At 40.2% G+C, this 27,849-nt stretch overlaps 2 protein-coding genes across 2 annotated transcripts; both read right to left on the bottom strand.

Moving 5' to 3' along the window:
- Positions 1-159: 159 nt before the first annotated feature.
- Positions 160-14,517, bottom strand: LOC145764466 (uncharacterized). The gene is made up of 27 exons (XM_082576079.1): positions 14,448-14,517; positions 13,306-13,343; positions 13,079-13,176; positions 12,577-12,698; positions 11,980-12,073; positions 11,517-11,630; positions 11,117-11,174; positions 10,934-11,026; positions 9,743-9,978; positions 9,266-9,452; positions 9,048-9,199; positions 8,466-8,659; positions 8,082-8,238; positions 7,737-7,869; positions 6,709-6,858; positions 5,440-5,591; positions 4,984-5,218; positions 4,482-4,673; positions 3,954-4,110; positions 3,681-3,790; positions 3,367-3,489; positions 3,153-3,220; positions 2,613-2,818; positions 1,755-1,852; positions 742-1,078; positions 545-664; positions 160-363 (listed from the first exon to the last, which is right to left on the bottom strand). Exons 1-27 carry the CDS (start codon positions 14,515-14,517, stop codon positions 203-205), a joined length of 3,855 nt encoding a protein of 1,284 aa, XP_082432205.1. The 3' UTR covers positions 160-202.
- Positions 14,399-27,677, bottom strand: LOC145765047 (myosin light chain kinase, smooth muscle-like). Its single transcript, XM_082576785.1, has 9 exons — positions 27,599-27,677; positions 27,060-27,177; positions 23,490-23,598; positions 20,101-20,304; positions 19,434-19,575; positions 19,003-19,205; positions 18,116-18,268; positions 16,123-16,264; positions 14,399-15,535 (listed from the first exon to the last, which is right to left on the bottom strand). The coding sequence occupies exons 3-9, from the start codon at positions 23,528-23,530 to the stop codon at positions 15,422-15,424; spliced, it is 999 nt and encodes a 332-aa protein (XP_082432911.1). The 5' UTR covers positions 23,531-23,598; positions 27,060-27,177; positions 27,599-27,677; the 3' UTR covers positions 14,399-15,421.
- Positions 27,678-27,849: the final 172 nt, after the last annotated feature.

Consider the following 27,849-nt stretch of genomic DNA (forward strand, 5'->3'; position numbering starts at 1 on the left):
GCTCTGGGGTGTCTGTTATGCCAAAACAAGGTTCCTAAGGCACAAAGATGCATGGGACGCATCGTGACTGAAAACCACGCAATCGCTTTTGTATTTGAATAAAACCGCCCGGAACCAGGTAGGAAACTTCTATTAGAATCCACGTGACAGTCTGTTGGTTTTGTGCAACAGATAGATAATAATTTGTTCACATTAATCATTCTTATGACGTCATCGTTATGTCATTTAGTTCAGTGTAATGACTACGACCCGATGCGTTGTAGCAAGCCAAACGGAAGTGATACGTCGCATCTGACGTCAAATTGGTGACGTGATAGGAAGTCGACTTGATGACGTCATCGATCACTTTCCACTCCGATTCTCCTGAATATAAAAATCAATGAAGCGTGTCATTCGACTGACCTGTCATACCGCGCGCAGTTCAAGCGATATCTTTTGGAAACAAAGTTTGTTTTTATGCACTACTCTCGTCGCCTTGTGCATTGAGCTAACAACCAACTTGGAGCTTTAATGGCAGATTCAAACCATGCACAGCGAGCATCACCTGCTGAGCGGCATTCCAGAATGTACGTCACAGGATCGTCATCGACTATGTGACGCCACTGCAACCATACGTCATCACCGATAACTTGAACGACCTGGAGTGATGATGGAACGGCGACCACTGTGACGTAATTGAAGAGGTAACTACTAAAATTGACGTCACAAAAGTAAACTACAACGAAGTTACACCAGTTCAACCTTTTTCGTTTGGTTCCACCTTCCGTAGTGGTCGATCAACCGATGACGTGACGTCACTGCTTGCTGATGTCATTGTTCTTGCCATGTCAACATTGTTATTGCAATGACGAGCAAGGGAACTTTTGGAAGATGACGAAAGCTTGAGCGGGAAATTCCTCATGACGTCACCAGCCATCGCAAAGGTCTCTTCGTCATCGTTTTGTCGCTCCAAGAGCGGTCCACGCAGCCCGCAAGGTCTCGGTTTGGGAGAAGAAAGCGCCGAGTCGGCCGACACACCACGCTTCATTTGAATACGCCGTCTAGCGGAAGCAGGAATGCTCGTTCTGTCATCGGACAGCTAGAAATGAAAATAAAGCTTCCAGTGAGTTGATTGTTGTTCAATAACCTGAACGAAATTAGGGAAGAACCAGGAAACCTGTTGATTGTATCGATGGACTGCACTACCCGGTGGTAACAACACAGTTCATCAGTAATATCATCGCCATTGGGCTTTGTGTCGGTCCTGGTCCAAATTGAGACAAAGGCCGTTCGCTTGTGTGGTTGTTTAAGGTGGTCGTGACTACGCGAGGGCTACGCACACACTCTTGGCCAGCTCCATGTCCACTGCGGTCCAATAAGATCGGAACGTGCAGATTCAGGGGAACCGGTTGCAACGGGCTGCCGGGTGCTCTGTTCATTGAGGCCCGCCTTACAGGATGCCTGCCCGTCAGGCACTGCCCTCTTCCGCCAAAAAGAGATTGCCGTTGGGGACTTTTACGTGTGTCTATTAGCCCCAGGATTTTCTATGAGTGAGCCTAGTTTTCAGCCTGGGTTCACCTCTACACCACGTTGAGGCATCTCCATAAGAATGGGGCTGAACAAAGTCAGCTCCCTAGACACTCCGATTTCGTAGAGGACAGTTCATCAGTACAGAAACACTTTTAGGAAGTGGCTTCGGACAACGAGCTTCATTTGTGAAAATGCCATACAAAATTTTTACCACCACTTGAGCACTTCAGTCTTTCTGAACTTACCCTCATATCCAAAGATGGAGATTTTGCGAAATATTTTCTTTTACGGAACCCCGACTGGACAAGGGATTTCCCCTCCACTGGGTTTCCACAGAGGTCGTCTGTCGAAGTATACAAAACTTTAAGTAAATATTGTTCATTCTTCTTGCGTATGAGATGGCAGCCGTCATGTTGTTTCATCCAAGCACTGCATACACTCCAGTAGCCTATGTTGCTATCAAGCGCTGTATGACTGGTGGCATTTCTAGTTAAATGAGGCAGTGATACATGATTTGAACATTTCAATTAAAAATATGTCATTCAAGTCAGGTTCAAAATGTTAAAACTTGGTTTCACCTTTAAATTTTTATCCTCGGTCTGACAAAGCCTTGATTGGTTATTCCTGGTAGTTTTGCATAGCCTACTTGTAAAGGCTCTTGACGCAAAACCGGTTACCGAGATTGGCAGAGTGAAGGTTCTGATTGTTGAAGTGTTCTGACCATCACAGCAAAAACAATACACGTCAACATAGCATAGGTCGAGAAAAAGGTAGAAGCGACAAAACGCGAAAGTTAAAACGTGCTTGCGACCGAAGTAGGCTATGTTATTAAGTTGAATAAAATTTGGCACGGTTGCAACACCTTCATTGCTGGGAAATTATTCCATCCATTAGTTGCCGCTGAATGGAGAGCAGTTCTTAGAATGCGTTGCTCAAGCGCACACCCAAATAGTCGAACCATCGTCGCTTGACCTTGAAGCTTCGTTTACGAAGTCACGCGCTAACCAAATGAGTTATCGGATCCGGCGAACCTTTTAAAAATTTAGGTTTCAGAAATGTTTTCAGCAGATTTGCAATAAAGTTTCACGACGGTCAATACTTACGAGAAATCCCTTTCTTCAAAATTCCTTTACGAGGTTTTCGCTTTGCTGGTGAGTCACTTGGCAACTCTGGAACGTTGTTGGAATTAGCATTGACCTTATAGCGACGCCGCGTTGAGCTCATTGTTCCCACGTTGACGTCACTGCCACTTTCGTCAGATGAACTAAATGACGCCTCTAGTGTTGAATGTCGTAACGGAAAGAACAGGCTGTCGGTGAAGAAGGGCGATGGTTAATGACGTAACCATGATGTAAATATTGTTAGCGTAATTATTAAGTTTTCATCAAAGATATGAATCAATACGTCATCTTTGAAGAAGCAACGTCATCATGCACTCCACAGAGGGGGAACAACCTTGAACCCATTTTGAGGAAAATTGTGACTAACTAACAAAACCCGTTGCACTCTCCTCAAGAGGCCCTCCTTGTGATACTATGACGTCGTCAAATCGGTGGGGGAAGTTACAAGTGAGGTCACCACAAAAAGTAAACAAGCTAAAGAAGTTTAACAATTATTTATAACATCGTCGCGGTTGAACTCACTTTTTTTTACGCTGTTTGCTTTTTGCGACGATTTTCGGTTTCTTCAATGACGTGCCGTCGCTTTCTTCCTGGATATGACGTTACGTAAATTATTACGTCATTGAGCAGTGTTACACACAAAATCTATCAGGTTATTACTGTTTCATGGTTTCCACAACAAACTTAAAAGATACGATAAACTTAAAAGCAATATCAGTGCAGTCATTGTGCTCACTTTCATTTGAACAACTGTCGCTTGTGATGAGTCGCTCGACACTCCTGAATGAAAGTTATCGATAGGCTTTGTTACGTCACAGTGACGTTCTGTCAGTGGTCCGACTTCGTCTTCAAAGCTAACCTAGACAGAAACAAACCGACAGCAAGCCGCGATAACCTCGATTTGCAATTGAATTTCTGTGCTCTAAGCACTCATTGCGTTACCGTAATAGTTTGTGATCGCCTTCCATAGTTCAACACATCGATCTGGTTCCTAAGGTAACTTTTCCTGTGACAACATGAAAGATCTACCAACAGTGCTTTAATGTTTACCTTCTTTCCGATGTTGTCCAGTCTGAAGGGTCCACAACGGCCCGTTTGTACCCCCCAAGCGGAAGTTGGGGTCGTCCTTTCACCGTCTAAGCTTCTACTAAAGACTGGACCTGAATAAGCAAATTGATTAGAGTTGACATCTTCCGTGATATTCGGGCAACTCCTTTGTTTCATTTCAACACAACTCAACGAGAATGCTTGCAGTAGTTTTATGACATCATCAAACAATTGTGACGTTTCGTAAAAAATGTTTTTAGAGTTTTCAAGTAGCACCTCTCGTTTTTCCTGTTTGACCTTCCAGCACTAGAGGGCGCTCCATAGACCCGCTTAAAGTTCTTGCATGAGCAAACAATTCTCTCCTCGTGGTGGCAGGCGAGTGCTGCGGTGTTGGTATTTGAACTTTGACCTCGGGTGTTTCCCTCTGTGAAGGCTGATGATGAAATCGAATCAGTTAAAAGCTATTGGAGTGATTGGAAATTATTAAGGGCCCTGACCCCCATGCGAGAAGAAAGTAGACTAGCAGAGGATAGCTACTTGGGGTTTTTGTATCAGATTTAGTCGGTTGGAAATAAAATTATTAATTTGCAAAACTTCGAAAGTACATAATTTCATGTTTACAGTTGTTTTGAAAATTATGTTGAGTTTAAACAACATACTTCAGTTCGGTCCATTTTTATTATGTCCGTTGAAAGGAAAAGTAATATTTACCATAATACGCGAAATGTTTATGAAAGGGTAGAAGCGACAAAATATTGAACGTTGTCACATTGAAGAAGCATGTCTTGCATTTAGTGAGTCTACCTCTTTGCTGTCAGCAAGTGGAAAGCATTCGATGATCTCATCGTTTGCGTCAGTGTCGGTGTCGCTCGTGGACGAGGTGACGTCAGCAAGAAGATGACGTGCTACAGCCAGTGATGCGGAACCGTATTCAAACTTGAACAAAGAGGGTATTGATCTCCGAGCCAAGGAAGACTTCCCACAAACTAAGGATCTCTGGAGGAGATTTAAATAACTTTTAGATTTTGGATTCAATTTTAGGTTGTTCAAATACTAGATGACGTCATTATGCTGTTTTACTCCCTCATTTGACGTCATGGACGTATTTTGTCAGCCTAACTACTCACATGACGATCTTGATCCCACGAGAGGATCGTATGATATTTGAACAGGCTTTAAATTGCAAGGAAATAATTTAATGACTCATGATTTAAAGACTTATAATATTATTATTTCTACACGGTGACGGTCTTCTTAAAGTTATAGAATGTTACAGGAACCATCAGACAGGAACAGAAGAGAAAACCTTCCAAGTCCTTTGGGATTGGAACAAACGAAGCTTCTCCGTTGAAACAACCTTCTTCTTGTCACGTGATTCAATGTTCAGCCATGTGTGACTGATCGATGCTGATGATGTCATGCGATCGCTGGGGTTGATTTGAATAAGCTTTGTGATGAAATCATTGATGACGTCACAGTCGCCAAACGACGACACAGGAGGGACATTTCCTTCCACCACATTGAAAAGTGTGCTTCTGTCTCTACGAGAAAATATTTCTTTATTTATTTCTACTATATTTTGCAGACAAAAAGTATTTCTCAAAACAATTAACACAGTTTTGATTGGTGCAAACATCAATGGATGCATCGGCAACAACGTACACAGTAAAACTGGTGGGTGGTAACACAGTAGCAACAAATTGTTGAGTTACAGCAACTTGGTCATTAGGTTTTTAAACTATTAAACTTTATCAATTCTTACGTTTCTCCTAAAAGTGGAGAGATTCCCGTCATTGCGATGTACGTTATCAACGCAACTGGCCACATATCCGTTGCTGACGTCACCGCTCGTGACATCACAATTTCTGGTGCAACAAACTCAGGAATCCCCCAATCGCAATAAACTGGACGCCCCTGCAAATGAGCAGAAAGTTTTTTTAAATTAATGCAGAAACCAATCAATCCACTTTATTACGTCACCATTGGTATGACGCAATGAATTCTAGGAACCACTTTGATGCCTTGCTGAGGCTGAAAGTGAAGTCCAGCTACTTCTTTGAGAGGGTACCAGATGACGCATCCAGAAATTGTGTGATGTGTTTTGACCGCACTATATTGTAGAGCTTCTCACGCCACAACTTTGTATATACCGACCGTGTCACGTGGTCTGGGCCGTGTATCGCATCATGAAACTTCAAATTGAAATTTGATAGAGTTAGATCTAGGCTTTAATAACTTAAATCTGGATTTAAAAAACTACACATTTTTGAAATTGGACAAGAATCTACAGAGATATAATGATTCAAATCTGTCAATATTTAGGATTAAATTTAAAGCGATTTGTCGTAATTTTTCACAACTATTTAAAATTTCAATAACTTGATAATTTCAAAAGTTAATGGCCTTAAATTTTTTTCTGAACGAATAAATTGATACGTCTCCCAAATTGATGTAAAAGTTTTATTTTACTTTTAGCCGTTGAACCTTTAAACCTAGGTTTACATTTCCCTCAGTTTTAGCGCATTTATTGAACATTTTAAGACAGATTTTTCGAAAGAAACAATAAATATCAGAACTAATTTCTGTTTCAACACCCAGAGCTATCGGCAAGGAGAGCGCAATAATGAAAACAAAATTTTAGTATTTTCGAATTCAGGATCCACAACACCAATTAAATATATAAATATTTATGTGCACTGAAAAGTGAAAACAGGATAAAATAGTAAGAAATTTCAAGTGGCAACATGACGACGTCATTTTCGCAGTGTTGCCAGATTGACATTCAAATCAAGGTGAACATTCATTAAAAACTTGTTGATAAATTTTTATTTAATTTTTTTGTGTTACTTTGAAATATTTAGATGTTTTCTTTATTGCGATATTTTTAAATACAAAAATAAAGTATAATTTTGATTTTGTTGACCAATCATTCAAAATCTTGACTATTTTATTCAGTGAGACACCAAAGCCAATAAATAATTTGAAACTGTCACAGTAGAAATATTGTATATTGGCAAGATAAGTTACTTGCCTTGCTGAGCTCACAGGATCTTGTAAAGTTGGTAAGTTTAAGGCGCCCTTTAGCGACGAGCAAACTCTCCGGTTTCAGTCCCAAGTGGGCGATGTTTCGTTCGTGCAGATACGACAGAGCCTGGCACAATTGCATCATAAACCGCGCGACCTGCAAGCAACGCCGATGAGAGGATAATTTGGGCCCGGTACCGATAAAATCTGGGTACCAATGAACAGAATGGGCCCGGTACTAATGAAATCCCCAAATCAAGATACTTTGTTTGAAAACGCACTAAAAAACGCGAGTTGGTTTCTTCAAGTGTCCGGCCACTTGCAAAGGTTACAAGCCCCTAAAATGATCTCGGGCCAGGGTTAAAAAGTACCTCTTGGACCCCCCTATCAAAGCTACTGCCTGAAAGCGACCTTCCATCATTACGTCATCCAGGCAAGGAGAGTGGAGTTCAATGTCTCAGTGGTTAACATTTCATCTACCTTCAGGTGGCAACAAAATTGATTGCATGTGAGAATTTTCATTCTCGGACTGAGAATTTTTTTTAAAACTTTCAATTTTTCGCGTTTGAAACCAGTCCAGTCATCGATGGTGTTTAATGGACCAGTTAGAAATGCAGTTACCTGACAGTAGCTCACTTGCGGATATTTTAGTTTGTTCATTGATGGATTGAATAAATCTTTATCCTCGAACTGAGAAAGCTTCTTTGAGAGTAATTCTGGTAGTTTCGCATACGTGTAGAGGCTCTTGAAGCACAGCCGGTTACCAAGATTATAAAAGTGAAATTTCCGATTGTTGAAGTGTTGTTGCTGGGGAATTATTCCATCCACTAGGTGCCGCTGAATGGAAAGCAGTCTTTAACGTGCGTTGCTCAAGCGCACACCCCGTGAGTCGAACGAGCGTCGCTTGATCTTGAAGCTTCTTCGTTCACGAAGTCACGCTATTTAATCGATGAGCTATCGCATAAGCACACATTTCAACTGCCCCCCCTGCTCTTAATTCTATCTTTGCTTAGCGCCAGAAAAATTGTCATTCACCGTTTGTTCTGTGAGTGTTTCCATGAAGATGAGATGTTCAAATAATTCCACATCGCACGCTTCACTGATCATGATCACAGGACTACTTGTGAAAAATGTTTCCACATACGTCACAATGTTATCATGACGTAACCTGCCAATATGGTTAAATGACATTCATGCGAAAAGTGGTATCCAATCCATAGTCTTAAGGTTTTGCCAACAATTTTGATGTTATTTTTACAAACTGGTTTAAACGACACATTGCTGGAGGCACAAGATGCGATGGCCTCTTGGAGCCGAAAGAACATAGACTGTGGTTATTCCCCTCATTTAGATGATGCTTCCTTCAATGACGTCACTTACTTTCCAAGAATGCTAATTTCATTTCTAGCCAGTCTTCTGTCCTCTCCACGATTTCTCCAGTATCTTGCAACAAAGCTCCTCCCGGAAGCGAGATGAATCGCCTCTCGGATCACCGATCGACTCCCTCTTCCAATCACGTTTGTGACATCATATAGGTCTGTGTGAGATGAAAGCTAGTGTAATTCTAGAACTTTCCCATTGCTTTGCCGCACTTGAACAACCGACAAGGATGTTAAGGATATGACGTCACAATTCATGTTTAAACATCTTTCCCTCAATGTCAAAATGTCATAATCACTTTTTATCTGTGAACTAATAAAGTAGACTGAGACTTCTATGAGCTCAATGAAATTGACGTCATGGTTATGTTAACATGACGCTTACCTTTGAAGCGCTTTGTAAGAGTTTGTGAAATGTCGTCATCAGAAGAGCTTGACCAATCAGGATCGGTCTTGACTGAAAGCTCGGCTTTGCAAATGACGTCACCAGCCAAATTGGCTGCCTTGCATGCGTAGACGCCAGCGTCATCTGATGTCACATTGACAATCACGAGAGCGTGACGATTCCCAACCGTGGTTCTGGACAACAGTTTGTTCAGCCCGCAACGAAGAATAACAAAACAAGAACATAGCGAAAATATCACATCAAAGACTGAAACAAGCTGATACGATACCTCAGTAACATCAAACCTAGTCAGGCTTTCACCGCAAATGCTTTAAGCCATTCTTATCTAGCTTGGTGGCTACGCGCCCGACTCAAGATCACGCGGCGCTGGCTGGACTCTCAGGGCGTGCGCTTGAGCAATGCATTTCAGGACTGTTCTCCATTCAGCGGCACCTAATTAATGGAGTAATTTGCCGACAAACAAACTGCCAGAATTAACCTCTCAAAAACGTTTTTGCTGTCCGGAGATAAAGATCAATTCAATCAAAATTGAACAAGTTAAAAAATTTAATTGCTTCTTACATTGTTGCGTTAGGTCCGCATACTTCGACGTCATCTTGATACCACGTCACGGTGGGCGTTGGTTTGCCGTACACGCAAACGGAAAATGTGACGTCACTTTTAGGTGTGGTGACGATATCTTCCATGATGACGTCAAATAATGGCTTTTTAATCTGAGGAAAGTTTTCAACAATTACAAGATCATCAATACAGACGTACGCGATCTCTCAAGCAACTACCTCTGGAAACGAGTCTTTCGGCGTCATGACGTCAGCGATATCGCCATTGCTGTTATGAGTCTCGATGACGCCATTTTCTTCGACGATCAGCAAGGACGTAGAAACAGCGTTTCCGCGATTGTTCGATGCAACGATTGTGTACTCCCCCCCATCGTTGAGGGCCACACTAGCGATTGTGATGCTGTGTCTGGGAAGGAAGAAGAGGGTGATGAGTGTGCACTGTGCAGGTTGAAACCATTATTAGTTGTGTCGAAACGAAATGCCTTGCCAGGAAACTTCATTTGATATCAAACCATTTGTTTTGAACAACCCAAGATCACAAAATAATCGAATCAGTTTCGATCAATTAATGTTTGAAAAGAAAATGACATTTAAAACAAACTATTGATGAAAAAAATCAATAAGTAACAAGGATATTATAAGTAACAGTTCTAGCGGTTCTAGCAATATGTTTTGCATTGCTTTGATTTCGCATACCTCTTCTCATTGTTCCCAACGCTGCTGCTGCAAGTACTGAAGCGCCCACCATCTTGAATCCTCTGCATCGTTGATTCTAAAGAACTTCCGCGAGAATTAGAGCGTTTGATTTCTGCAGAGTTGTACGTGTTGCTCAGCTTTTTATACCAAGACACTTGAGGTGAAGGGCAACCCTCAATATGGCAGTGAAGCGTAACCGATCTCCCATGTTGTGTTGTGATATCACAGAGTTCATTCTGGAAAAAAAATACGTAATTATACAAACTATTCAACCAGGAATCTGTGGATCCTTCTCTTGTATCATGGGCCAACTCTATAGTATAGATGTTTGTTGGTATACCGCTTCATTTTAGTTGAGTTAAACCAGGGACTGCTAGACATATTCTAGAACACTGGCTCTCAACCTTTTTGTCTTGGCGGATCCTTTTGGTGCCTTCGAAGCGGTCGCGGATCCCTTCAAAATGTTTATCTGTATTTTTGGCATATCTCGTCTCCTAATAAAAACAAGTGCTTCATGTTTCGAAACGACACACTGAGAAGAATTTGCTGAACTCGCGAAGCACTTATGACAAAAATCAGTAATCTATATGCTGATTAAATGTCTTTATATAAATTTTATCAAAGAAAATACAATTTTTGCGACTTTTACAAAGAATTTTTCCTATTTTTCATTTCTCATTAATGCTTTGTGGCAATCATGGTCATGGCAAAACTGTGTTAGTGAGCTGCTGACTAACATTTTCATTTCTAAAGTAAAACATTGATCAACAATTCGCTGTCTCAGAAGAAATAAGTTGAACATACAAGTTGCATACACAACCTTATACTCTTTTTTAACTCTTTCATATAAAATATTAATTTCAGTTACAAAACGAAACCTTTGCGTGAACTCCTTTGACATTCCAAAGGATGCACCAAGAAATCACTGTGGTTGAATACACAAATCAATCATAATCAATGTTTAAATGTTCTAATTTATCAATCATGCTGCAAAACTCGGAAACTTCTACGGACCTCCTGAAAACGCTACGCGGACCCTCGGTTGAGTATCACTGTTCGTACATGATTAAACATTGATTGAGGTGATCTTCGAAGGAAATAATTGAAATAGAAATGAAGTGATCATTTGTATCAGAATTTTTTAGGAATTGTTGAGTTTGTATGGTTACCATACAAGTAAAGGAAACGAACCTTAATAACAGGTGGGAAGCAATTGACCTTGACTTCCGTTTCTGGAACAGGGGTTTCCCCACCACTATCAGTAAAGTGGTCTTGAGGTGAAATCTGCAATGAAACGGAAGTTAACGCTTCGTACGATATACTTCTTCGTAATGTCAAAACTACATGATATCAAAAGCATAAAATGCCACTTGCCTGTTGAATAGTGTCAAACGCAGTGATCTGGAACGATGGGTTGTTCTCTTTGTAGGCACTTGAGCATAAAAATTTTTGGTAAGACAAATGAATCTTTGGACCAATCAAAAGTTACAAGAACAGCGTATTAAGCAATCAGAAAGTTATAGGTAAAAACAAAGGAAAAACGCAAACACTGGTTTAGTGGATTAAGGCTATGGAATACGTTTCGATGACGTGGGTTCGATTCCCACCCAAGCCATAACTCTTTTTTTCTTCTGTAATTACCAAACGACATTCAAAGTCGGATCAACTCTCTGGCTGAATGTTAGAGGAGTCACTATTGGACATTAGCCACTTAAACATATGTTCTGATTGGTTGGTGGTGCCTTGCAGAGAATTGTCATGTTTAACTGGCTACCTGTTTTGTTCAACTTCAAAATAAGAATCGCTGATTGTTCCTGGTGTACTAACGGATGAACGTGGTATGAATAGTTCGTCGTCTGAGGGCGCACCTGCATTGAACTTGGAAAACCTGTGGAATGTAGATACATCAATGATTCCATGTGAATCAAACAGAATAGACAAGATTTGATGAAATACTGTACACTGAAAACAATAAAATTAATCAGGGAAGGGGCAGACGTCATCGATGCAGTTAAATATCCAGGTCACTGACGACTGACGAGGTAAAGCAAGTTTTGTACATGTTTTGTTTCATTTTTTTTCCATCTAGTTGAATATGTAAACAAAAAAGTATTTTTCAATGAAAGCATCACGACCGTTGGATTAAAATTTTGAAAAATTAAAATTGAGCGGCCGAGCTGAGAGATTTTCTAAAATTTACACTGAGCTCACGCATGACACCATGTGTTCAAAAATACCCGGTTGTGGATTCTTGGTCAGGCTCAGGGCGAAAGAAATCATCGGTGGATGGATGAACAAGGTCCTCCAGCGGCGAAAAGTAGTCGATGGTTGCTATGGAAGATGATGATGACGTCATTCACAAGTCACAATAACAAATCGATGCAAAATAATGGTAAGCTAACAATCTATATCAACCCAATGTTTGGTAGCCTATGCTTTCCATGCATATAGTCGGTGGGTAATGTCTAATGTTTAACAACAATAATATAGTTCATTGTTCATTTAACTATAATTTGTTTAAGATCGACTCTTGCTTGGCGAAGATGCAGTTAAAATATTGAGCTTCATTGAAGTTTGACACCCGCACCAAAGTACACCACCAAGTCACATCACCAAGTTACACTGGCAAAGTTTTAACATGTTGCTTGTGATTAGAGACCTGCGAAGTGTTGTCAGACTTGTGTCAGTAGTACCCTCTGCATGTTCTCACATCAATTGCCGGCCACGCAACTGCATCCAGGTAAAATGTTGACCCCAAACATTCAAGGAATAATAATCAACCTGTTGAAAGATTTGAAGTCGGCAATAAAACAATTGAACAATTTCTATCTCACCTTCAGACAAGCAGCCGTCATCTTCGGCGCTATAGTACGGTGCTGATGACACAGAGCTAAATGACAAGATGGAGAAGCGACGATCTACTTGGGAGGTTGCCTGGTTCGTTGTTGCTGGGTTTCTGTGAAATCAAAATTCAGATCAAGAATCCTAAAAGCTGCTGACTCTCCCTAAGACACCAGGAGATCCGTGGATCATCTGAGACTTCAGCAGATCCGTGAAATCATTTGAGGGTCCAGAAGATCCGTGGGATCATATGAAGCTGCAGGAAATTCGTGGGATCATATGAAGCTGCAGGAGATCCGTGGGATCTGAGGCTCTAGTGAACAAACATGAGCCGATGACCTCTCATCAAAGACATCATCATCATGATGGAAGTCATGTATAGGAAAAACTTTCAAAACTGCCGAAATTATCTTAAAACATCGATTCTGTTCAGGAAGGATTGTCTGGGCATTTCTATGATGATGTCATAATTTCATAAATGTCAATTTGACCTACATGACGTCAGTATCTTGTTTCTTGATAACATCATTTTTCTCCAAGTCCGACTCCTTACGTAAATATTCCACTAATGACGTGTTGACAACATTAAATTTCTGAAAAGAGAATTATTGTTGAATTGATGACATCATACATCGACATTTGATTACATCAGCAGCATTATTTAGAGAAAATCAAAACTAGTTCATGCAGAATCTTACCGCAACTGGCAACTCTGCACTTACCTCTGTGACCTCATCGTCATCCAACAGGGCGACTGTGTCTAAAATGAAAACAAACGCTGTGAACAATCGGAGTCATCAAGGGTTCACTTTAAGGTTTGAGAAATTAAATGTTTTTTAAGTTCAGCAAAAATCATGGTCCTTGGCGTGTTGGCAATATCGATGGATGTTGATGATGAATCAATTGTGGGTGGAGATCAAATTTTAGGATGAAAGCAAATAAAGAGATGTAGAAATGTGCACTCCTATAATTGTGACGACTTATTTTGAAGATCTTTCGAATTGATCCCGAGCCGCATTTTTTTTCTTGGACAATGAAACATTCTCAACTTGAATCACTTTTAGCAAAGCCACGGATGATTGAAAAATGATTCGTTGCCCAGCGAAGGCCTTAGAGCGTCATGAAAAGCTGATTAGATATAAACAAACAACTTCGGTAGTGCACAACTTCCAGGGTCAAAAAAAATAATATCTTCTGGAAGAAGTTAATCCCTAATCAGTGAGCACTGCGTCACTTTCGCATTCATGACGTCATAGCTCGGCTTGTTAAAAATCATCTTCACTTTTTTGTCAGTCAAACTTTGTTATTCAAAATTTCGACATTCACAGCCTTGAATTCCAGACACAGCTGGGTGCGTATTGTGACTGCATTCATCACTTGAGGCGCTGGTGGGCCATAAACCCAACTTTCTTACTAAATTTGCTAGATTTGCAATTCTGGATACAACCGCTTGGTAGCACCCGAAAGCAGATAAATTTATATATAATCGTAAGGGGTCGCACTGCAGTGCTGGTTCGGAAGTGATGCGCGTCATAATGCGTCATCTTCACGTCGTTTGCGGGTGAGCCCGAAATTTAGGTTGAATATCTCCGAAAATTTAATGTTAATTCAGTTTTTGATTAATTCTGAGGAGAAATTAAAACTGAGCATTCAATTCGGCTGCAAACAATCTTTTGAAGAAATAAAGCAAACCCATTAATGCAGCCCATCATTGCTAACAATTGCACGCCCTTGAACTCGCGACGCACTATAGCACCTCATTGTGACGCTAAAATACGTAGTGTGACGTACTAGTAATGTTCAAGATAAGTACCATACCACTATTTAAAAATTTATTAAAACAACTACAGTAAGCATTGTAAACCGTCAGTATCCGCCTCATTTATCGAGTGATCGAACCTCGTATGACGCTTTGGAGGGAGGACTTGCGTCATAGAGGTTGGCAGTAGACATTATATTGGGCGGGAGGCAAAAAAATGAAAAAAATGGCCTCACGTGATATTTGAACAACCCCGGATGCCGGAGAGGAATGAGGAGGCTGAGGTTACGAATCAGACTAATCTAGAATTTGGATGTTGTGAAAAGATCATTCGAAACTGGAACGATGGCCAGATCAGTTCAACACATCGATTCAAGACACGATAAACAATACACGTATGAACACGATAAATCGGTGAATTATATGAAATACGTGAACACGAAGGTAAAAACGAGAGAGAGCTCTGAAAATTGAAGGTTTTTCAAGAATTTACAAAAGATCACTATTGGGCTTGGTCGTTTTTGTCCATACTTCTATTTATATTGCTGTATATAAAACTAATGTGTTTCTGTGCATAAGCTTTCAATGGCGTGTTTTCAAAGTTGCTGAATCGCGTTTCTCTATTTACAAATTTTGCAACGTCATGAATCGTAAACAAATCACGTCACAGGAAAACAAAGATTTGGTTTAGAAAGTTGAAATGTTTTGGAATAAAAACAGAAAAGTTTGAAACAATAACAAAAAATATAATTAAAAAAGACAATAGAAAAAACAATAATAAAAGAGAACTGGAGAGTAGCGAAGTATGGTTTGCACTAATCAAATGGTAGAATACTGAGACACAGTTGAGGATGGGCTTCAAACCCTTCAACAGGAGGAACAAGATGATTTGGCAAAATTCACTTCACGATAACTTCAAAAATCTTCTGCATCTATCGCGCTATGTCCATCCACTGAATGATGTTGGTTGAACATGAATAAATTGTTGAAATCAAAACCAATATCGCGTCCGCGGACGATTCATTGATGTCATGGAGCATCGAGATGATGTCATCATCCAAATGATGTCGTCCAATGATTCACTTTAAGGCTAACTTTGCCACGTCATTCTTCAAAGATCCATTCTTTTTTCCTCCTCCTCCGTTCAGACCAGCCTGGAGTCGACCCATCGCTCGCACGGCGTTGATCGACTTCTGATCATGACAAACAAGAAGATATTATTTTGCAACAATCGTAAGTGACATTTAAAGCTTCTTGTTTATTTTTGCAAAGAAAATGCCTAATAAGGAAATTATTAAACACTAACTGCAGGCAGAGGTCAATTGTTCCGATCTAAAGAGTCTCTTCAATGCAGGGAAATTGTAAAATTAAGATTTGATTTGGAATGCTTTAATGTATAGTCGGGTAAGATGATTTTCGTAGGTGAAAGTACAATCAATGAGAACAGTTTTAATTTTGAAATTTAATCACAAGCGAAAGTTAATTTTTCCTGCTAATTAGAAGATTAGACAGTTGGTTAAATTTGGATTTGGCGTTTGATTAACACAACTCCTGTATTTTTAAACGTTTTCGGCTTAACGTAAACCTTCTTCAGAAATTTGAAAATATTTGTACAAAGTGCAATACATATCAACGTCCTGAAAGTAACTAGCTAACTAACGAAGCAACAAGAAATACAAGTTGTGTCAATGATCGGAATTTGATGAAATAAAAAATTGAAGAAAGGGCAAGATTATGTTACTAGGACAAATCAACTAAGATGGACCCAAAACCAACTAACCGTCCATTTCCTTCTGGCAACATATTTCTTCATGTTAGTGACTGCGACCAGTAAACTCTTCCTGTTATCTTGTGATGACGACTTGTGGGATGTCTGGAGGAGCCATCGATGCTTCAAGCAGTCGCTACATCGCGGGCGTTGCCTAGAAAACAAACATAATGATAAAAGCACAAACAGCCATGCTCCATCTGTTTGGAACACAAAAGATCCCTTAGGATGAACATTGGGAATCGAACTGCCATCCCTATGAAAGCTGAAAGCATATACGGTGGGATGGAAAGCAATGAAATGGACAGGTTTCCCAAGCGATAAAATGTAGCAAAGGAGAATATTTTACAAAGGAGATCATCAGCTACATTTTTGAGTAACACCAAATAGAATCAGAAAACGGTGGATGTATAATGTTCTTCTGGAGGCATCCCCCTCCCGTAAACTGCGTTTTCTCAATAGTTGTCAGTTGTGCGACCACTAAAGACGCGCAGGTGCACAATTCACATGACCACGTGCTTCATGGCAGTTCGCAAACATCGAGGTCCTGTATGACGCATGACGGCGTTATCAAACCACATGCCATGAAACATCAGGCTAAAAGATTTTTTTTGAAGAATGAGACTTGAATACTTTTAAGTTGGTTACAAAATTCAAGATATTGCCAATACGCTTGATGGAGATGATAACGTCATTATATTGAGTGTTGTGACGTCAAACCTGCAAACAATGACAAGAACCTTTAAAATCTGAGAAAAGAATGTTTGCGCTTCACTTGACGCCCCAAGATGGGACATCATGCGTTGCAACTATTTGACGAAATTACATAGAAACGGATCAACAACTTTCACAGTGCTTTCGTGTGTAAACCCGAGATCAGAGTTTGTAGGCTGCGATTCGCGCGCTAAGCGCCAGAGCGAACACGCGAGTGCTTGGTTACAAATATTTGAAAGTTTTGAAAATTTCAGTTCCTCCTACGTTTGTGACATCACTAAAACCGCTGAAGGGTTGCTATGGGAACTGGTCGGTAGCCTACTTCTAAAGTTATTAAAAAAGTTAACTTTCGTTTGTTGAACACGCACGTGATGATATCTTGGAAAGGAATTGACTTCGAATCATATAATGTTGCACTTAAACACTGACAGTTATGGAGATAATAACGAAGCCAATGTTTGAAGCACCGAGGGATGTTGTAAGAACACGTGGGAGGAGATTAAACTCAATTTTATATCCATGATGGATCAGGTTTTGGACGTTTCAAACAATTATTTTTTTTATGCGTTCAAACTACAAAATGTTACGTGTATCCTACGCGTGGTGACGTGTGTATCGTGACGTATGCTTTGTAACCAATCTTCTGAAGAGGGTAAAGTGAAGATTTGTTTTGCATGTGGAATCTCTCATTCTGTTCATCGTCAGCAAAAACGAAATCAACAGCTGATCTTTACTCAGCAAAGCCCAATTTAAAAACACGTCAACAATGGTCAGCCTGAAACACATGGGGTAATTGGACGGACGTTGAGGGGAAACCCCCACAAATGCGACATGGAAAAGCTAGGAACTATTCATTTCACAAATATGGCTGTGGGCAACAGCATTATTCCAGCGAAAGTTCAAGAAAGGCTTGATGCAAAGGAAAGTCCAGAGACATTCGTGAAAGTAAATGTGCAAACAATGACGCGGTTCACTTTAGAAGTCTCAGACCACAACCAAGCAAGTCTATCTTCAATGAATTCGACTCTAGGGGTGTGCGCATGAGTAATGTATTTCAAGGATTAATCTCCATACAGCAGCACTTAGTGGATGGCATAATTCACAGACAACACAACTTCAACAATCAGAAACTTCGCTTTGTCAATCTTGGTGACAGGGCCTACGTCAGTGGTTCAAAGCCTCTAAAAGTATGCTCTTGCGACAGTGCCAGGAATAACCTACCAAAGGCTTTGTCAGTCCGAGGAAAACTAGTGATAGAAGGGGCTATGACGTCACAAATTTCACTGCTCACCTTTCGTCATGTACAAGCATGTTTGTGATAAAATCTTTTGCATCATCGCTGACGACATCAAAGCAATCATCATCGAAGTCGATGTCACAAGCGGTAACGTTTGAAAGAGTTTCTTGGTTGTCGTCACCCAGGAAAGGGGAGAGCCCCGATAACCTAAGAAGTTACATTTTTTTTTTCAAAGTTGTCGGTGGAAAATCTTAATTGTGACATCATCTTGGACATTTCCATCAAGAAAATGAAAGCACGAAATTAGTTACAAAGAAAATGAAGCGATGTGCCAGCAAACATCTATAGGATTGGTCCATGATACAAGACAAGGATCCACAGAGGATACAAACTGATATGCATAAATCAACAAGTAAATAAAGAAATAACAGTTACCTCTCAAGCTCATGTAGCTCCACGCAAAGTGAAATTTGTATGATTTTGTCAAAACTTGAGAAAAACACAGGAATTTTTTACCAAGCTATGATATAACAATCATGTGAGATGGAATATTCTCAAGTTTTTTTTGTTTTTAACAAATTCCAACCATTGCTTAGCATAACTTTTCTCAAAAAAAATCACACTTTCCAATTGGCGGTGAAATTACGTTTCGCTGGAGTGCGAAATTAAAAATTAAATCAATTCTCATTGGCTTATTAAATCACTCTTAGAAACCATCATCCCAAAACTTCAAGACAACTTTCCACTTTCACTTTACTACGCTGAAGAGATCGGAAGATCGAAACACTGGCCACTGTCCGTAGTTACTTTTAATAATGTCTTATTAGACATTGTCTTTAAAGAAACAAAAGTCATGTAATTTTCACTTTGTGTGGAGCTACATGTACTTGAGAGGTTCCTGTTATTGTTTTATTCACTCTACAAAATTAGAATCTACTCACAGAACGTAAGTAATCACTCCAATGCTCCACACGTCTGTACCCTTCCCCAAAGGGTCAAAGTTCACAACCTCCGGAGCAACAAACTCTGGGGTTCCGAACATGACTTTGAGAGGGGTGTTCGGGGTGTAGCGACGCGCGAACCCGAAGTCGATGATCTTGATGTGGTCGAGATGGTCCGGACTGAGACAAAGGATGTTCTCCGGCTGGAAGAAGAGTTCTTGTGTAAACGTCCCTTGGAAACTGGCGCCGTAAGTCATATAGCATGGTACAGAAATAATTATATTTGCTATTCAAGTGTTCACCAGGCAAACAATGAAACTCGTGCTAGAGGAAGTAGCAATGGTTGAAGATAATCCAAGAAAAAACATCTTTTTATACCAATTTATCACAAACAGCATTTGCTTTCGTACTTTACATAAACAATCCTTTACCTTCAAGTCAAGATGAAGTATATCCAGGGAATGCATATAAGTGATGGCTTCACATATCTGCTTCACATAGATTACCGCCAGTTCTTCCGTCAGATCAAATGCGTCATCAGCAATGCGGTCAAACAGCTCTCCACCAGTTACCCTAAATGACGTCACACAATATATGATGAACATTCTAGTCCGCATCGTTAGCTCAGTGGTTACGCGCGCGACTCAAGATCATGCTACGCTGGTTCGGCTCTCAGGGTGTGCGCTTGAGCAACGCATTTCAGGACTGCTCTCCATTCAGTGGCACCTAATGGATGTAATAATTCCCAGGTAACAAGACTTCAACAATCGGAAAACTTCACACTGCCAACCTCGGTAACCGGCCCTGCGTCAAGAGCCTCTACAAGTATGCGAAACTATCAGGAATAACCAATCAAGGCTTTGTCAGTCCGAAGATAAAAATTCAAAACCAAACCAACCAACATTTGATGTCATACTTGATTGACTGGAAGCTGTTTGTTTTATTGTGGAACATTTAGTAAATATGACATAATAAAGAATACGGAATTCTCACAAAGACGCAGGAATCTCTCGTAAATTACGTTCCTCTCGTCAGAAGAAAGTCGTATGATGGTGTAGAAACCAAAAAGCGCTAAACTTGCAAACTGACGTCACTTACAATTCCAGAACGAGTGTGACATCATTCTTGCCGAAAAAGGCGTCGTAAAGATGCAACAGTTTTGGATGCTTCAGTTCATTCATGATCTCGATTTCGAGTTCGAAATCTTTTCGTTGACTCGGGCGTCGGCACGCGCAATGCTTCGCGGCAAACTTTCCTCCGCCATTTTTCTCCTCCACAAGATAAACCTTTCCGAATCTTCCGCTGTGGACGAAAAGTCAAATATTTGGTGTCCACGCAGCAATCATAGTGAGAACGCCCTCAAGCGCTTACTTCTGTCAAAACGTAAATATATTGAGGCAAGTTCTCATGAAAACACTGCACAGAAATGTCGCAAACAACGCATTGGTATTGGATGGACAGGGTTGCCACACGTCATAATGTTTATGACGAATGATCGACCTCAATCTGTTGACATTATTACATGACAGAAAAAGAATTGAACCGCGCGGCACATTTCTGTGACCTCCCGATTGCCGAACGTAACCTGTATGGGTGCCATCCATGCCGAGCTACTCCACGTCATAGTTAGAGTGCTACATACAAGTCACCTGATTTGTGATGCTTTATTTTCGCCTATTTTTGTCAAATCGCGTCACGTTTTGATTACATCACAGAGAACCTTCAAAACAATGCACTGTCGAAAGTGCAAACATTCACATGAATGAGGTCGCTACATAATTAAGACAGGGCTTCCCAAACTTTTTTGCTCGCGACCCCTTTTAATCTCCTAAAATTTTCCGCGACCCCCCTTTACGGTTAAAGGGATAAACAATGCGAAATATAGGTTTGTGATATTTATTGAAAGGTTTAACTTGAACGAAAACTAAAAGCAAGCTATCCGTACTCGAAGCCTACTACTTTACTAGGCCTTGTAGCCTGCTGGAAACAAAACCAAACAAAAAGTAAACACATTTATTCACTGTGATGGGTGCGATTGCTCTTTGCGACAAAGCAAGTCTAGCCGTCGCTCGATGTTTGTCAATGCTGGTCTCAAGGCAGCTTCAATGTATTTTACGCTAGAACGGTATTTTATCAACTTTGAAAACACTGACACGCACATATACGTGGAGACAAACGGCAGGAGTGCGGTTACTGCTAAGCCATATAGGCCTAATGGTGAATATTCCAGTCTAACATTAGGCTAAGCCAAAAAATGTGAAACTTTTTTCCAGAAAATTCAAGCCACAACTTAGTTAAAAGATAGATCTGCAAATTTTTTCTGAGATTTGAAAGAGAGGTAATCGGTATTTTGTTTTTGCATGGTCCGCCCCGTTAGCTCAGTGGTTATGCGCCCAGCTCAAGATCACGCGGCGCAAGTTCGACTCTCGGGGTGTGCGCTTGAGCAACACATTTCAGGACTACTCTCCATTCAACGGCACCTAGTGAATGGAATAATTTCCCGGCAACAATCGGAAAACTTCACTCTGCAAATCTTGGTAACCGGCCCTGTGTTAAGAGCCTCTACAAGTATGCGAAACTACCAGGAATAACCTATCAAGGCTTTGTCAGGATAAAAATTCAAAATCAACCAACCAAATGGGTTTTGGATCCAATCTATTAAGCTCTTTCAACAGTCTTGACAAGTGTCGATAACCAGAGGCTTAACATAACGTTTGATTCCATGCCATTGTTAGCCAAACACTTTTCAGTAAATGAGATTATTTCAAATAAATCATTTTCAATGTTTTGTTTCTAGATGCTTAATTTTTTGATGAACGCTCCAACTTTAGATTTCCACGTAAAAACATAAATGTTTTCTCCTTGGAAGGACAAATTAAATTCGTACCCGTTTTTCAGGCAAACCTGACAAATAGCATGATTTGAAAAGCCTTTCCAAAAACGTCTTTACAAACACGATGGACAAAGGCTACACTTTTTCCGTTGGAAAATTCACGACTTATTTTTTTAACGCTAATAACTTGTTAAAGCATTGGCTTTAGTTTTGAAATCCACGTTTACAATGCAGAAAAGAAGATTTTCAACTCCTATTTCATATTTCACTAGGCTATATAAATTTAAAAAATACGGGTAGCCTATTGAGTGCACGACTCTTAATAGTTAATAACTTTCACAGCATCTAGCATATAAGTGATAATATGCAGTGCTTTGTGTAAAATTTGTATACTTTCTGCGACCCCCGAAGTTAGTTACGCGACCCCTCTGGGGGTCGCGACCCCCACTTTGGGAAGCCCTGGTTTAAGAGACTTTATAGAGTCGACTTGATGGCTATGGCATTGTTGTGTAGAGAAATTGAAATAAAAGGCTTCAACCAAATTTAATTTAACATCGGGACAAAGACATAGTTCACTTCGTTTCCAGACACTTCGTTGTTGAATTTTGCTGATGATGAACAGAATGAGAGATTCCGCATGCAAAACAAATCTCCATTTTACCCTCGTCAGAAGGTTGGCTACAAAGCATACGTCACCACGCATACGTCACCACGCGTAGGATACACGCAACATTTTGTAGTTTAAACGCATAAAAAAAGTCCAAAACTGATCCATCAGTGATTATCACACACTGCCAGGTCTCACTGCTACTGGCTTTGTGATGCAAAATCAATGAAAGTAAACGTTTGAAGACATTTTTCGATCAGAGCACGATTGCAACATATAAATATTCAACATTCTATCAAGATTCAATATTCAATCTATATGAATATTCAATTTCTAGATAGAAACTAACATTAACAAACTTATCCTAACAAAGTCTTTCGTTAGCAAGAAAAGCGTGGCAGCTTAAGTTAAAACTCATTCTTAGAACAATTACTTTCGTCGTTTGCAACAAGTAACTGGAAGTTCGGTAGATGCTTCTCAGACACACACAGATAGATACACAGCGGTTGGAGTTATTAATAAAAAGTGTAATTAACTTCGTGCCATGCAGAAGCTATCTTCAGACAATTGAAACCGCTCGGCGTCTGAGAAACTGCGGGAAACAAAGTAAGCAAAACAGTGAAACATTAATCAAGAAATGTTTGGGGCAAAAATAGTTTTCTTAAAGCAAACCTTATGAGGGAGTGAACAATGCAGAATTTTGACTAGTTTACGTACTTTGTATTTGAACATAATCGTTAATTCAAACAAAACTTCTGTAAAACCATCGTTGATCCCCCATTGATATTTATTAATCCCGGAAGAATATTTCATGAGATAAGGACAGCGCCAGTATTGAAGAGGAATCACTTTCTGAACTAAGTTAACAACAAACGTTCGCAAAATACCCGGCGTGTATTCTTCTTTGATCTAGACTGGACTCTTGAAAACAAGCAATCAACGGTGCTGCTTGATTAACGTCACGAACGCAGCAATGCTAGTTATGTGCAACAATGGTTGGACAATGGTGTTGGTTGTAACATTGTGACGAGGCTGCAACAGACTCACCTTCCCAGTGGGTTTCTGACGTGGTATTGTTCTTCCATCATTGATTCCTATCTTTGCCAGGCAACCATACGCAATAAACTAATCACAGTGACGCAATAGTCTTCAAACCCTGCAGGAAAAGAAGATTAGTCGAAGATTCGTGAAATCGTGTTTGCATTATAACAAAGTTACCACGAATTTAAGTCGAGGTCGTCGTCGTGAGAGCTTCTGGGGCCGAAGTTTAGCCTTTATCACCCCAGAGTCATGATGTTCCCGGACTAAGCTGGAAGGCTGCTAGAGAGCAGCCGATCCTTGGTTTCGTGGTCTGAGATCTCTTACTTTTTGCGAAGTAAAGTAAAAATGGGGAAATCGTCAATGACAGATTCAGAAAATGCAAAAAGTATCTTTCCTTTGGCGACAATTGACCAAAACGTTGAAAGTGAAAATTAGCTTCATTTTCAAACGTTTCGTCACTTAGCTATGTGGTGGTTCTACAATAAATTCCATGCCGCCAGACGAGGATGACTGAACAATCCGCTGTGGATTTTTGCTGTTTGCTGCGCTGTTGCGTTGTAGGCTACTGTTTGTGTTGTCACAAACGAGGCTAAGTGAAATGATGACGCAATCAGACAAAAACCAACATGAGCACTGCTTTCCAACACGATCTGTCTTTGCTGGTGGTGCTGCAAACTACGATTGCTGATGGAATACTCTGGTGCAAGCATCATCACATACCACGCACTTGCCCACCGCACAACCTATCATTGCCACCACGCTCAAGTAGCACTCTTGCCAGTGACATCACGATGATGGATGGTCATTCAATTGTTCAACAATGCTTCAAGGCTCGTTATCGTGACGTCATAAATGTTAAGTTGAAGTTAAAGATGTCAAAACACAATACGCCGTCGTATTGTCGTCGTTGGAGATATGACAAGCAGTTTCAGCAACAATCCAAGCGAGCTTGTTCTACAAAGATCCTTAAAATTTTTTGTGTTTTTCCTTAAACTTGTGGTTGTTAATCACTTTTGAGACAGTTTTGTTGGCGCCTCCTCAAGAAGCTGCTTGTGCTGATGATTCGTGATGCTCAAACGTTAATAGTTTCAACGTTGCTTCACTGGTTTCGCGTTTACGTTGAAACTACGTTACTCTGCGTGGGATTATGGAAACTGCATGAGGGAATGCCGCGCGTGGTCAAACACAACATTATGGATTCCATTCTCTGGTATGTTGCTTTCCAAGGGCGTCCAATGTAAATAATCGCTTACGTCTCTGTGTCAACGATATTCGAACTTCTGGCTTGGAACAAATGCGGACCACCATGTCACTTTGAAACAAAGAAGATTAAAAACGCAAAATCATCATCCAGTTTATGGCGATCATTGTGAGGCGTATTTGCGGCTCTTCAAGTTTCAGGTGTACGCACAATCCGTGCACAAAAATTTATTTAGCAATTAGGTATTTATGCTAACCGAACTTTCCTGGTCTTTCGAGAAATGTGCACAAAAAAACAAATTCAGTCGGCGGCTCAAAACTGAAGGTTGCTATGATCCGGTTTGTGAACCACTCCTCTATGTAGCCACGAACTAGGTGATGTTTATTGTTCCGACATTGCACGCCACTACGCGTCGAATGGTATTGTGACGACTACAAACATCTGCTTTTGCTGCATGGTGGAAACTGAGCAAGACTTTTCTTGTGGAAACTTTCACTTCAGAGCTTAAGTCAGCAAATCATTTGTTTATTGCATTAAATCAAAGTCTGCAAACATCCAATAAAATATATTTTTGTTTGGTATCACTCATTTCCCTGAGCAGCACCTTAGTACTATGCATTCTGACCGTAGACCCAACATTGCAAGTTTTGCTGCTGAGTTGAATGTCGCCCGTTTGTACTTGTCATCTGCAAGCGGCTGATCCGCGGCAACACTGAGGTTTATAGTTCGATTACCGCCCTGCGCTATCTTTATGACAAGCCTATCGCTGCTGTTTCCATTCAAATGTCTGAGAGTTTATTCATCGACCTCAGCATCGGCAACAAACCGAACTATAATTAACTTTCTATACTTCCGCTACAGTGATGCTTCCAAGTACTGGCGCACGTCACAATGCAAACGCGAAACCTGAAGATCTGCATCGGGCATGCGCCTTGCAAGGTTCACACGCATGAGTGATCGCTGAATGGTTGACAGAACCGACATCATTATTACGTCACTGCACGCTTGTTGTTTTTGCGTTATTTACAAACAATGCGAAACATTCATGCGTGACAGTGCTCATCTCACGCAAAATGACGCCATACTTTGGGTTAAAGCTGATCAAAACGCCTTTTTAAAGTGATTAGTCTTCTCGAATGTATTACCCCCACTTCTTGAAGGTTTTAGGTTACTTCAATTGTGGAGTTTCTGAACAAACGCAAAGTTCCGGCAACTTGAACCACAGGTCGGCCACTGATATCAAACTAAATGGATGATTCTTGAAAACCAGCATCCAGTCTCACTTCAAAACGAACAAGAATAGACGAACAAATGGAACAAATGAACTGAATCAATAGTTTTGCGTCTGAAATGAAGCTACCCGAAGTTATTTCTTTATCAATGCAACATGAAGCAAAGTTCTCTTTGCGTTGTTGCGCATTGTTTGATTGTTTGATTGATTTTAATATTCTTGTTTGAAACTCTCTTAGCCTGAATATAAGATTTTTCCAAGAACGTGGTTCTAGGTCCAAGACCATCCGGGTCTATTAATCGCTTCTGCGTTCGAAGATGCTTGTACAAAGATTCCCTCAAAAAAATCTGCATTGAAATAAAACCAAATTGAAATAAGACAAAGAATCTTGCATCAGAATGAAACAGTTCGAAAATTTGAAATAAGTTTTTTCTCGAACAGCTCTAACGTGAAGGTGAAGTTCCAGGTCATTCTTTCAACTTTATTCCAGGAACTAAAATTATCTCATTCTAGCGACCGATCTTACGCTCGTTATCGTTTCATTCCAGTCGATGACGTCACAAATCTAATCAGATTGATCTTTCTGGAGTTCTTGGAAGAATCCTGATTCGAAGTGACAATAATGCGTTGCCAGCCTCTAACTTAGTTCTCGTTCAAATAACTTGAAGTTACCGATCGCGTGTGAACGCGCGAAGTGTTTACAAAAGAGGATTATGTTTGGTGAATGGAAGCAACCTGTGACAGCTTCGACCACGCCCCTCAACCGGGTCGACCGTTTGTTGATTGGGACGATTTTGTTGTTTTTCCAAGTGCAGAGTATTTTTCTTATTATTGTTACTTTGAGACGAATATTTCCAGTTCACTTTAAACTGACTCAATTTAAAAAATTCAAACTCAATGTAAAACATTCAAATTGCTTTTTTTTTGTCACAAAAAATTTTCACAGTTGCCAGTGGCTGGCAGTCTCTGCAGCATCGCGCGATGAAGGCTTAAAAGGTTAGCACCATTAACATGAACAACCATATTCTGTGCATTCTCCAAAACAAGGAAAGCAAAACTAGAATAAAAACTAAACCATTTCAAAGCCGCAGACGCTAAACCCTAAAGTTAAGTTCTTATAAGAGACACTTCATGTCTAACTCACCTCATACAAATGTGACGTAAGAAGTCAAAAAATTAGTTTCCAATCTAATGATTTGTGACGTTTCCTCTAAAAGTGTTGCCAATCGTCTCCAAGCAGGAGTAAGGAACTTTGAGAGCTGCTATGACGTCACAGAAAGGATTGTTACACGATGGAAGTGTGGTAGAGAGTCAATGACGACTTCTGATGTGTATGACATCATCTACCTTGGAAACCGACTTAGCAACTAAAATTTGTTTACCTCATAGTTACCTCATAGTCATGCCAACTTCAATTATTTCTAATAATAACCAAAGATTTTGTCAATAGCTTGAACTAACACCATTAAAAATTTGGTGACGTATCTCACAAATTATTGTCAGTCAATTAATTTATCAATTAGTTAACGAATATAGGTTTGAAATGATCAAGATAACAATTTAAAGATGATAAACTTCAACCAAAGTACTTTGATATTTATAAAAAATTTGTTTCATCGAACAATGGTTATTCAGAGTATTTTTATTACCACTTGGCAATAACCTAAAACCTCAACCACTCACCTTCGGCCAGTACAGCAAGTTCCCTCTCCCCCACTCCAGCACCTGCCTGTAGTCTGCTTGCATCTCCTGCATCCCTTGCATCTCTTGACGATCTGACTCTCGAGCAAACTATCCAGACAGCAAGCCAGTCGCTTTTTACCAAAAAAGCGACTAAAAAGCGACCGGCTTGCTGATGGGTAATGGTTTGTCATTGCCCATAATTGTGAGGAGACTGGCTGTTAATATCTTACAAGTATTTGCATCACAAATCA

This window comes from Aplidium turbinatum, chromosome 2 (assembly GCF_918807975.1).
Source record: "Aplidium turbinatum chromosome 2, kaAplTurb1.1, whole genome shotgun sequence".
In the NCBI taxonomy this organism is placed as follows: domain Eukaryota; kingdom Metazoa; phylum Chordata; class Ascidiacea; order Aplousobranchia; family Polyclinidae; genus Aplidium; species Aplidium turbinatum.